General features: G+C 43.7%; 1 protein-coding gene across 26 annotated transcripts in view; it reads left to right on the top strand.

The window, feature by feature from the left end:
• The window catches only part of Kalrn (kalirin RhoGEF kinase), a 603,829-nt gene that overhangs the window by 425,141 nt on the left and 165,260 nt on the right, over positions 1–13,428 (top strand). For 8 of the 26 annotated variants that reach the window (XM_085832161.1, XM_085832159.1, XM_029470438.2 and 5 more), the window contains exon 34: positions 2,197–3,678. The exons of the other annotated variants lie outside the window; for them this stretch is intronic. In XM_085832161.1, coding sequence (XP_085688287.1) covers positions 2,197–2,259 — 63 coding nt within the window. In that variant the 3' untranslated portion in view covers positions 2,260–3,678. Of the gene's footprint in view, positions 1–2,196; positions 3,679–13,428 lie in introns of those variants that run through there. 26 annotated transcript variants of the gene reach the window in all.

The following is a 13,428-nucleotide window of genomic DNA, read 5'->3' as shown; positions in this document are numbered from 1 at the left end:
ATAGCATTTATTCCTCCACTTAAAACATTTCCCCACCACTCCTCCTATTAGGTCAGATTGTTTAAAAGTCCTTTCAGCAGGATCATGAATAACTAGGCATCTGGCCATTGTAGTACACACTTATGATCCCAGCTTTCTGACTTGGGAAACTGAGGCAAAGTTGTAAGTTTGAAGTCATCCTGGGGCTATATGATGAGATATTTTCTCACAACAAAAAATTAAAAGCCATGCATCTGCGTTATTACTCTATTGACATGCCTTTGGGGTATATCCAATCATGTCTTCCTGGTCAGGTGTGTGCATTTCTCAGGACTCTTAGAAAACCGTGTACTCAGTCTGTCTGTGTGGGTTTTATTCCTGAGTATTTCTATACATCAAACCATCTTCAAAAAGATTTGCAGATATACAGAGCCATTCACAGCATGAGGCTGAAAGGGTATAAGGAATTTTCTATAGAACCTAATGATATATATAATAAAATTACCCAAGCTACTTCCAGTTAGATCCCAAGATTTAAGATAGACCTGAATGTGAGGAATACTTTAGACTCAATGTCATGTAAATGTCCAGTCATCTTCTAGTAGATGGGAGCAGCACACACCAGTGGTAAAGGACAGCTTTGAAAACAGAGAAGCCTTAATTCACAGCTCATCCCATGCATCCACTTTCCAGTTTTATGATTCCGGGCAGGACCTCTCCAGGACTCTGTCTGCAAAATGAAGGCAGTGATACCCACTGCATACACAAAAAGTATGTGGCATGATGCATGTAAACACTCAGCTCTTTGGCACATGAAAGATTCAAAATTCTGTAAACTATTAGTTATGGTAAATAAAGATTAACAGAATGTAAAATCCAATGTTTATAAAATTATCCAGTTCTACCATTGAGATAGATTCTACGGGCTGTATAGCGCATATATTAACTAGCCTAGGAATGGTAGTAAACATGGCATGAGACTATTGACTATTGAGTGAGCATCGCTGACACACGCCCCTTCCTTCATTCCTATTAGGACAACATTGGGCTGAGGAAATTGTGCTTTCATATTCTTGAGCCCTTTAAGCATACTACAGTGATGTCACTGGGCACCTGAGGGACTTGACCCTGAGTGACTTCCATGTGCACATAGACAGCTCCAGGCTTTCTCGCAAATCTCTTCTCCTTCTGCCTTCTGGACAGCTAGAATAAATATGCCATTCAGCTTGGTGCCCAAGTTTCCTCTCCTCTCTCCTCGGCTGAAATTCTGCCTGGGAGAGTTTCAACCCGGAGCTCTCATTTCCGTGGGGCAGGTGTAAGGCAGCCCTGGACTCCATGTGAAACCTGAAGTCGAGACCCCGCACTGTTCTCTTCCCTGGGACCCATTGCCATTTAAAATCCTCTACTCTGCTAGTGGCTACTAGAAGCTTGCCATTTTCCTTAGAGGAACAATAACCCATTGTTTCACCTAGATGCTGGGCTTCTAATCTGCCCACACTCACTGGCCCACTTAGCAATTTACTCCTTCAGACTGCCTTGTAGTCTGGCCAAACCAGCCCCATACCAAAGGGAAACTACAGGTTGCCGCATGTCATGGGCTCTAGCCCTACACAAAAATCACACATTTTTAAGTCCATTGCCATCAAACATCTACAGGAATAGGCAACCTTTTCTACATTTCTCTTTCTCAATTAAATGTTACATCTAGGCTTGGAAGGGTGTGGGACCCTGAAAGAGTTTAAGAAAAGTATAACAGGGATACTGTGTAAGCGTAAGAGATCTCTGCCAGTAGGGTCTGTTATGTATTACTCTCCTGGCAACGCTGTTCCTGCTGCCCCTGTTATATATTTGTCTGAGACATTGAGAAACCACTGCAGGACTGGTCAATGGGGGGGGAAGGTCTCATGAGTTGAAAAGAGATGGATGTGAATTCTGGCATCAAGTGACCAGTCAGTGATCCTATTCTGGATCCTGGACCTGCTTGGACTCTTGTGAACCTTCAGACTGAGGGAGATCTTACCCAACTCTGCTTCCTCTCTGTTCTCTTCTGAAAGAAGGAATGGTTATGTCTTGCAGGTCGTAGTCTGTGCATCGGGTTACTAGGAGTAGGTTGCACTGCTGGTTTAACACTTGTTTTTCTGTAAAGGGCTATGGGATCTCATGCAGATTTTTGCAAAGTCATATGCAAATCACAGAGCCCAGCCCTTTTCTTAACAGGATGGCAACCTTGTTCCTCGTTGGCACCTGGGACCTGGAGATCCTTTCTCCACTTACGTTTAGCGCGCAGCCTGGGACTTGTCCCTGCAGCTCACCGGGTTAGCCGTGGCACCGTTGGGACCTCCCACCAGGACTCCAATCACCCAACTCTATTGAGACTGCTCTGACAGGGCTGGTATGGGGTGCAGCCTTTGCTCAGAGGGCAACATGTTCCAAGCAAAATCTGCCCGCCTGGGCCATGGGCTCACCCCGGGCCTCCCTGCTTCTCTCCTGGGTGCAATTTTGAGGTTTCTGAGCTTCGATCCAAAGTCCAAAATGGTGGGGCAACAGGGATTTACCAAGAGGCCCCAGGGCCCCATGTACTTCCCCAGCTCCCAACCTGACATACCAGGGATTCTACCCGACCCCCACTCCCACATCAGGCCCTCACTGCCCAAAAAGTCTGCAGCTCAAGTAGACAGGGTAGATAACGGGCACATTTGGTTTTAGTTTCCCTTCAGGTTGAACATTCCTGTGATCAGTGACCCGCCCCCAGTCTGGACAAGGCCATCCGATGCTGTAGCTCCTCTCCTCTACATCATGAGAATGTGTGGGGGCGGGCCTGAGATACAGATGGGGAGGGTCGAATCCAGCCTTTCCCCAATACTGGCAGCAGCCGCTTCCTTCAACACAGTTCTGTTTGATGCAGCCTCCTCACCACTCCTTTCTGAGGTCTCTGGGGCAAAGACCACCATTCTAGTCCTATTTACTTCAAGCAATCCTGTTGGGTGGGGTGGGGAATGCACGAAGACCTAAATGAAGCCAACCGGCCACGTGTTGACAGTTATTGGGTACTAGATGGTACTTGGGTGTTCAGTATACTTTTCTCACTTTTGTATATGTTTCCAATTTTTCATAATAAATTTTTTAAAGTCCTCCAGCTTCCATAACATTCGAGAAAGAACCCTAACCCCTAAGAAAGTTTCATGGGACCCCCACCCCAACCCCTATACCAAGGCAAGAGGCAGGGATGACTCCATATCATATAAATAGATATAAATATAATATAATATAAATATATATATGTAAAACACTCATTTTCTAACCTTTTTTTAAGGCCCACTGCTTTATTTTCAATAAACTAAACCTAATTTCTAAGAGGTCCCGAAGTTGGGCTCACTTCCCAGGCTGGGTGATGGGGAGGGCAGGGAAGAGGGTCCTTAAAAGTTTACACTCCCATGTGTCTCACACGCTTACTGTGAGAAGTGGCTTGTTCAGTGTTCTGAACTCTGCGAAGGGTATATGTTCGCAATGCACAGTGTCATTCTCTGGACGTGCACCTGGCTCAGGAAAGGACCTGTCTTTGTACTTGAACTTAAATCCAATGGAGAACCTTAACACGGGCATTTGCATGACTGAGATTTGCTGCTGTCTTTTTTCCATATGTCTCTTTCTTGGATGTGTTCTAATAAAATGATTCTAAAGCAGGCTGTTGATATATAGTGATTTATAAATGCCTTTTGTTGAGCTCGGAGGCCCTTAAATTCTCTGCCTTCCCACTTTCTGGAAAGACCTGTCAAGCTGAGGACAGATGCATAGAGTGTGTCTGTCTCTGTGGCAGGATGGCGGCACACCTGCAATCGCAGTCATTAATAAGAATCCTATCAACCACAGCCATTTTATTTCCTGGTATCCTAGCAACAGAACTTGTTTTCCAGAACAAAGATGAATGACCATCTGTAGATGAGACTAGTGGGGGAAAGGCAGAAGGGGTGGGGCAGAGTCAGGAGTGATATTCTCTCAACCGGGGAGGGAGGGATTGGGGGAAAGAGCATAGTGGAAGGAGAGAGAGGCAAAGGCAGCCCAGAACAAACAGGTCAACTCTGGACTTGTTCCATTTAGTGTTAGGTCAGCACCTTCGTGGGATAATCAACTGTTGATTCTTATTTTCAAATTTTGATATCAAGCCATAGCACATTGCAAGACCCATTGAGGAAACATACATTTCCAGAAGTAGATACTTTGAGAAGTGATCCCTCCAGCCACTGAGGATGGTGAGGGCATTCCAGTGAGCTAGTAACAGCCTTGTAGGGTTTAGTCCTTGGTGGATGGGGGAATCCTTAGAAATTTCATCAGCTAACAAGTGTGTACAGGGGCTGCAGAGACAGGACCAGACAAGGTGGCTTCCGTTTCTTGAGCGTACTTCTCATGGCACTAAAACACTAAGAAGCCACCGATTTTTTTTTCCTGTGGGTTTTTTTTTTGAAGTCAGTTGGAGAGGTCAGCAGTGTTTTGTTTATTTTCCTAATGACCTGAACACTAGAAATAATAGACTTGTGATTCTGCGGTTTGTCATTGCTATATCCATGCTTTTCCAAGCCACGGGGTTGATAGCCAAGTGGCTAGCCTGAGCTTTCCATGGCATGGCCACCTCCACTCTGCATCAGTGGCCGGTGCAGACCAGGATTCTGTTCTTCCTAATGACTAGAGATCTCTTTAGGTCAGGGTCTCTGCAACATACATGCTGCTTGGTGACTTATTAGCAGAGCACAGGCCAATAAGGCTGAAATCATCAGTTAGTTCCCACAGGGATTTGTTTACTCCATATATTTAAGAAATGCCTCCAACTGCTGGCTGGACATTAAAAAGTAGGTAAGCCAATAGACCCTGTTCATATGGAACACACCGGTTCAGGAAACATGCTTTAGTCAGACTACATACACATGGATAGATGTATAACAATTGAAAGAAGAAATGAGGCCAGTAAGATGAAACCAAGGCAGACAATGTTATATGCCTAATGGCAGGCAGAGTAAAAACTAGAACCCGGGCCCCTGACTTCTGTTTTTATGTTATCATTTCTAATGTGTCTCACAGTTCCTTTGCATAGCTGTATACTAGCCCCAGTCAGCTGTATGAACATGTCAGGCACTTAAGACACTGCCCCATAACTAGCGAGACCCAAATGGGACATTTGGAAATGATGAACTATGCTCCTGAGGATGGCACTGACCAGAGTCTTGTTTGTGGACAAAGTTTCCTGCTGTCGTGAAACTGACAGGTTAGGGGATACACAGGTGCTACAGTGTTTGGTTTGACCTCAGTGGTGTTTTTTTAGCTCCCAGAGCAAGAAGTCACTCATTCAACAAATATTTACTGAGGGAATAGTAGGGGCTAGACAGGGTTCTCAGAGCTAGGAATGTGAATGATGAGAGGACACGTTCCAGGGTAGTATGGCCAAATACAGGAAGGAATAAAACATGTCACCTTCAGAAGATAAAGTTCTCATTGGAAGAGAGAGACAAAACACGAAGAATTAACACATCATATTAGAAAGCAATAATTGTTACAAGGAAAATAAATCAAGGAGGAAATGCAGAACGTGACAGAGGTAGGGATGCATTGTTAAGAGAACCTGGTATGCCAGATCAACATGTAACACATACACACATATATAATCTGTGTATAATACATATGAGTTTACAGATTGCAGATATGTCTGCTCTTTTTATGTGTAACAGAGAAGTGCCTTTAACACAATGTAACATGTCACTTTGTACCCAGCTCTAAACAGCTAGTAGTATAGTGTGATTGGAAAAGACCCCAAGCCACTTCCTCTGGCACATCTGAATGCTCAGATCCTAGTTTTCCATTTTCTCCTTTGGCCTAAAGCAGTCATTCTCAAACTCATATATATGTATGAGTCCAATATATATCACAGTTACCTCAAGTGCTTGTTGGAACACAGATCCTGGGCCCCACTCTCAGAATTCTGTGATTCAGTCCACTTGGAGTAGACAGGTGAATCTGCATTTCTACCAGAGTCCAGGTACTACTGATGCTGTTGGTTTAAGGACCACACTCTGAGACCCACTAGGTTAGGGAAACTGCCTAATAAAACAAATCAACTATGGAAGAAGGGATGCACCCGTTCCTTGGGTGTTAGGCACTATCAGACCAGCTGCCTGTGAAAAGTAAAATCCTCAAGAAGTGAAACTTATTTTTTAATGGACTATGCATCAGAAGCTAAAGCCCAGGTACCAAGCCTTCAGGAAGTAAAGCAAGGCACACATCCAGAACAGGAGGTGACAATGATATTTTGTTGTTTTCTGACGGACACACAGTATTTTATCGCTGTGCCTGCAAGCCATTTTGGACTCTTACTTCCTCCTTACCAGTGACCCTAGTACACAGAACACTACACAGATAATGAAATTGGTACACAAAGAGGCATATGGCCTCCCAAGGTTGAAAAGCCTCAGTGGCCTTTATCAGGTCCAAAGTTTCTCCTCCTGTGACTGTCTTCATTATATTAGGTGAAGCTCCATCTTGGGATGCTCATCTTGGGAAGTTGCTCTGCAGGGCATATATGTTCTTTGCTTCCATCCACATGAGTGACTAACTGGCAAGTTCTGAGCCCTGCGTGGGTTCTTTGTACTGTAAACTCTTCTCCTACTGGGTAGTGTACAGCTGAAATACTAACTCATTTTATTAATAGCCTGAGCTAGAACTAATCACTACAAAAACAAACCTGCTAGGGAAAAGCACACACAACACTCCCCAAAGAAATGGAAATGATGTCTTGATTCCATGTACCACCACTTCTATTCCATTAATAGACATAATTGAACATTTTCTCCATCACTAACACATACAGCAAAGTGAGTGTGTTTTCAACTGAATGGCTCATATATCACATTCTTGGATGCTCAAACTTTCTCCCTCCCCCCCTGCCCCCCACTAAAAAGAAGTGGAGGATAAAATCACCCTTCCTGGTACTTACTGTTTTAGTTATGTTCTCAAACACTCCTCATGATGGAAGTCTGGGTCCCCACTGAACCTCACAGGTGGTAGCTCTGTCTGTGGACTTTAGAATTTTAGTTCCAATTTTCCCTCCTCTGTCTCACAAATGCTCTGGTGTTATGAAAATATCCTCCCATGCATATTGTTACTTGGACTCTCATCCCATAAACATTATAAAGCCTTGGGCCCTATAAAGACTAATAAACAGACTACAGAAGCAAGTTACAGATAATTCCATCCTCTAAACATTTGGGAATACTCAGAAGGCATGGACCTTACTTAGTCCATGGATGCTCCTCTCCATTTTCATTCTTCCTATTCAGTGTATGCTATTAAAAATTGAACTGTTGAGTTATTTCAGCTTCAAGACAAAAGAGACACCATTAGGAAATATGCTGTACCTGAAGAGAACATTGAGCTAGAGAAGAAACACTAGCCTGGAGCTCTGGGCATATGCAAAGTTGGTTATGTGTTGGCAGCTCAAAGGCAATGTATAGAGAGAGCAGTCTGGGATCTAGCATCTGCCATATTATTCCACATGTGTACCATGGAGAAGGAATATCATGGGTTGTACATATATAGATAGCACTTGGAGGATCAGGGCGGTGGGGGGTGGGGGGAATGACATTGAGGAAAGATCCAGTGTGAGTGTATGGTTGGTGAGATTAACGCCAACGTGTACTAAGAAAATAACTAACTAGTTCTGAAAAGAATAAATGCTAGTTTGTAACACAATAACTAGTTCTGAAAAGAATAAATGCTAGTCTCTAACACAATAACTAGTTCTGAAAAGAATAAATGCTAGTCTCTAACACAATAACTAGTTCTGAAAAGAATAAATGCTAGTCCGTAACACAAGGAATGAACAGATAATGAGTTGGGTTGTGGAAGAGAATGGGATGCATAGGATTCATCTGGCTCTCTTGTTTCAGATTCCTTGAAAGGAGATTCAGACCATGATCCTACAAAGTGGTTGGGGGGGGGGCAATGTGCTTGTGTTCATGCACACACTGTGTATTCACAAATACATATGGATGAGACAGCCATTGTAAACCAATAATAGCTTCTCACGAGGACGTAAACTCTTTGGGTGAATTCCAGTTCCACAATCTAGAAAGAAAGACAGGTGAAGGGAACCAAAAGTAGACACAGAAGTGAAAGGTGACCTTGACCACACCTGCCTTCCCTCTCTACTGGGCCAGAGAAGTGGCCACAGCTTAAGAGACACCACTCTTCTTTAGCCTAGATTTTGTCACGACTGGATTTCCAAGTAAAGATTTTGGAATAAGCCCATCAGATCTGTCCTTTGAAATCTATTTCTTCCAGCTCTACCAGCCTATCCAGGGCGAGGAAGTTTTATAGCTCAGGTGCTTCATCCAGGCTTGCCAATGGGCATCAAGTATACCACTGACATGGTAATATACTTGTGCCTACCATGGGCTGGGCCCCTCATGGGTAGCTAGAGAGAGACTTTGAAGACTTGAAAATAGCAGTGATGGAGAAGTAGTTTCTGTGTATCTGCATTTCAATGTCCAGGGTGGCAGGATAAGGAACGGTATTCTATCTGTAAGGATATCCAGGGATTCTGTTTCCTGTTGGTAGTGACCATTCAGTGGTCCCCATACCCATGAGCAAAGTTAAGTTTGTAGGTATGGCTATACCATCTGTGGCTACGTGGTGGTTTGGGCTTGCATTTGAGTGAATAAATGGCCCAAGGTGGATAGGAATTAAAATATAGTTGACAGAGAAATAGTTTATATATCAGCATGGTGGACCCTCTGAGGGTAATCCTTCAATATAGCATTCCTTGTGTTGTTTGGGAATCTCACAGATTCCTGAGGACTCTTGTAGGCATCTTGGCCTCCCGAGGAGCAAGGTGGTGATAAGCCTGGTTTCTATGGCCGAGTTCATCTAAGGTCATCTGGGAGCTTGGAGTGAATGTAGGCAGCACCACACTGCTCACTCTTCTGTGTTTCCCTTCCGGGTTGAAGTGTCTGACATGTTGCTTCATATTTTAGCATTTCTGAAACCACCTAACAGAACACTTGCTGCAAAGCTATAGATAATAATCCTCAAAACTAGGCCATCACAGCCACCTAGGTACTCTCTACCTACCCTGAAATGCCACACAGACAAGCTTAGTAATGGAGCTTGTCATCAAAGAGGGAGCCTTTACAATGTCTGATTGGTCGGTTGGTGTTGCAGAATAAAAATGATGACATCACAACAAAAGGCTTACATGAGTAGAGGCCTCCAGGAAAGGACGTATTGTCATTGCCTCAGCATTTCTGGCTTCTGAGGAGCTGAGGGATTCAGAAATTAAAGTGAGATAGTAAAACAAGAAAAAAAAATAAGTCTACCAGTATTGCTAACCTGGTTACGTGATCATCATTATAGCCACAATCCTGTCATGCCAAGACCTCAAAAATATCTCAATAGCTGACTTCTGGATTAAATGTTTTATAAAAGAATGTACTGGGGGCAGAGAGTTGAGATAGGATAATGCCAGTAATGACACTGGACACAGTCGTTTTAGTAAACATTGACACGAAAGCGTGCCAAGGGTTCCTCCCAGGGTGTTATGAGACAGAACCTGGGAAGTCCATCAAGAGACTGTGGGAATGGCCTGCAGCCTCCAAGAGTAAATGAAATGGTCGTTATGTACAAGGTAAAAGTATAGCTAGTCATTAGTGGCTCTCACCAAGAGCTGGGTATCTCTATCGTGTTCACTTACCTACTCATCCAACAAATACTTCTTAAGTACCTACTGTATACCATGCACTGTTCTGGACAGCAAAGTACCTACTGTGTATCATGCACTCTTCTAGACAGCAAAAAAAAAAAATCAAAAACAAAAACAAAAAACAAAAAACCAAATACTCCCTGAGAAAAACAGATAAGAATTCCTGCCCGGATGGGCCTTATATATTCTGGTGGAAACCCACATAGGTAAAATATGTAAGATGCCTGGTGATACCACATGCTGTGTGGTATGAAGGGATGTAGAGGGCAGAGGAGTTAAAGGGATGACCTGAGTTCTAGTGACCAGCACAGTTAGAGGGGCATGGAGAGTGCAATCAGTCCAAAGAGTCTCAAGGTGGATACTGGCAATGAGGCTGGATTTCAGGACAAGGTGAGGTAAGGATTTCCTAGAAACCCCGACAAGGTTTTAGAAAGCTCTGTTCATTACTGAAACCCCAAAGCATGAAGACTTGGGGAAGAACAGCCATGTCTAGGAGGAGAGTGAACGGAGCCCAGTAGTAGGCATTTGACTGGCGTACATGAGACACTGGGGGGTCCATCCTCAGCACTGCATGCAAGGGTTCATAGGCAAGACTTCTTCTGCCTTCACGTCCCTAATGGAGTCAAGATGGTATCCTAGAGACCATGTGAGAACCTCATACTGTTCTCCTAGCTCTGCCAACAGTCAAGGGAAGCCCTTCCCATGTGACCCTAGTCCCAGGTCATCTTCTAAGTGACAGGCACCTTACCTATGGGGCTGCAACATCCCTTCAGTGCATATGGCTATACTACTGAAATACATCTAGGTATTGTCTAAGTCATAAGTCATTCTGGGAACTCAGAACTCATAGAGCACCCTGTTCCTATGTCTGACAGTTTAAAAGAACCTTACAAACTCTGAGAGGTGTAGTAAAGTATTTATTTTGTCCTTAGTTTCCTTTGGCTATGTCTCTCAACTTCCAGCAGACTGTGGGGTCCCATACATTGATATATGCTTGGTAGCAGCAGGAAGTGGTTGTCAGCAGGGCTTGTCACCAAGACAAAGACAGAGTCCATTTCGCTTGATCGTGAACAGAAAAGAGCCTCAGGAGAACTGAAAAAGAGGTACAGGGATTCGAGATGGGGTCTTGGGATCCTGATAGAATCTGTTCTTTAGACCCAACCAAACAGTAGATACCTCAGCATAGAGCTGAGTCCTTACTTGCAGGAAGGCGGTTCACTTGTCACTGGCATATAAACATACCTTCCCCATGTCTTCTCCCCAGATCCCACTTAGGACTCGTTTAACATATGCAATGGGATGGGATGGGATGAATCTGGCTTTTTCTCACTACCGCATCAGTTTGTCTCCAGAGGCAGTCCTTTGAGGTTGAGGCCAGTTAAGGAGGAAACGAGGTACCAGCACACACCCACTCCCATTGACTGTATGAAAGCCTCATGGCTTGAGAAACACGTTGCAAGACTAAGTCTAGGACGGTTGCCTGCCACAACTGCGCATGAAATTGGTCAGCCTCTCTGGGCAAAGGTACATGGGACAGGTGCATCCCAGTTCAGGTCCTAATTCAGAAGCCAAGTGGCTAATGTCAAACAAAATGTTCCCTGTTGTTATGGGAAATTGAGTATAACGTGATTATTTTCTACTTTGCTCAATATATATGCTTATTGGGGGTGCTCTAACCATACCTGGTATGGGCCAACCATCTTTTAGCTTGTTCTGATAAAAATTCAATTTTGAGCATGATTGAGACCTCCTTTAGGAATTGCAAAAGTCATTTTGAACTTGCTTGCTAGCTGGATGAAGAGTCAGGTTTAGCCTGAGAGAATCCATGTTAAGTCATCTGAGTAATTGGATTGTGGATCAGTGTAATGTGAATCCTCTGAGGAAAGGGATTCAGGTCTGCTATAAGTTTTTTAAATTAATTTTGTTACTTGACAACTTTTATTCCTTGTCGATTTCATACATATATATATACAATGCATCCTTGTCTAATTCTCTCCCCCTCCCCCTTCTTAGTCACCACTCTATCCCACAATAGCTGCTCTGTTGTCAGGCACATCATAGGTACTGTGAGGCAATTGGGTGGCATAGAGAGCGAATGCAGTGTCCTTAGTGTGTAGAACTACAAACAATAATAAGCTTCTCCGCTTTCAGCACGCAGACCAGGGGCTAAGTGCTGTGGAACAGGAAGGAGCTCTGGAGAATAATGCCATCTTTGGCAAAACCCAATAGCATATGCCTTGAATCCCAGACAACACCATAGATAAGTGGGTCTCTAAGACATGATCTGCCCGGTGAAGCTAAACCCAGAATCAAGAGACAGGACAGGGAAACAGGGAAATTTAGCAGAGCTCTCCAATCAGAGGAGTGGGTGAGCTGGGATCCCAGATGGACAATCAGATGTGGGAAGGAAGTGACAGTGTGATTTGGCCGGTGACCATTCCGAGACCTCGGGTAGATGTGGGTTCATTCTCCCAGAGTACATTTTATTCTATTATCAACCCCAGAGTTTTTAAATGTTAAATCCAGTTGGCTTCTGGGTTCAGTGGATCATTTCTAATTAAGAATGGCAAATAAGAAGATTGGCAAAGTAAAGCACCAGGAGCCTGAAGCAGTGAACAGGAAAATAACCCTAACAGAACATGTTGCCCAGAATGAAACAAGTGTCCAAAGAAGCCAGGTTAGAAATGTGTCTCATTTGATTTACTTGGCTACATCAGTTGCCAGAATAACTGTAACACAGCGCTCACTGCAAAGGTGCTGCTCTCTGCCCTGCCCTGCCCTGCCCCACTCCCGTGCTGACAATTCTTAGTAAACATTCCAGGAGTTTCAGGAAATGAAAATGTATGATTAGACCCATCCACTGTGAGTCTGCCCAAGAGACTGTCAGTAGTGGGTCCTAACACAGCTCCCTAATGGAGCGGAGCAGACGTCAGCTTGAATGCCTCATGTGTTAGAACCTTTCCACAAGTACACAAAAGAGATATAAAATATTCTTAGCTAGAACTATAGTCTCTTTAGGAGAGGAAATACATATAATACATTTCATAGGATAAAATTCACACCATGTAGGTTAAATGAGGTCTAAAATGTTTAAGAGATAGAACCTAAAATGTTTAAGAGATAGAACCATCTCTCTCCCTCCCTGTCTATCCAGCATCAAGAATGAATCACTATGTGTAATGGCCGTAATCCTTGGGTTGTTTAAAAAGAACCACATAGGAGTAATAGACATTGCAGTATGGATAGTACAATGATAAAATCTACTAAGTCTGCCAAAATCACTTGTTTATTTGCATTCATTTTAGGGTGGCCCCATCTCATTTGTCTCTTTTTTTTTTAATTTATTTATTGATTATATGTAAGTACACTGTAGCTGTCCTCAGACACTCCAGAAGAGGGAGTCAGATCTCGTTACGGATGGTTGTGAGCCACCATGTGGTTGCTGGGATTTGAACTCTGGACCTTCGGAAGAGCAGTTGGGTGCTCTTACCCACTGAGCCATCTCACCAGCCCCCTCATTTGTCTCTTAACTATACATTACTTTTTCAGTGTGCCTAAATTCTTACCAGTACTCATCCCAAGGCAATCCCATGCAGAAGAGAGAAAGAGCAGATGTATCCATCCGGCAGGAAGACTCAAGTTAGTCCTGTAGTAACAAACCACCCTTACATTTTCCTTTAATGACTTAAAACAAGAATGTGTTTTCT

The sequence above is a fragment of the Mus caroli genome, unplaced genomic scaffold (assembly GCF_978045245.1).
Source record: "Mus caroli unplaced genomic scaffold, Mus_caroli_1 scaffold_17, whole genome shotgun sequence".
Taxonomy (NCBI): Eukaryota; Metazoa; Chordata; class Mammalia; order Rodentia; family Muridae; genus Mus; species Mus caroli.
Note: the sequence above shows the minus strand (reverse complement) of the source record. Positions and strands in the feature narration are given on the sequence as shown.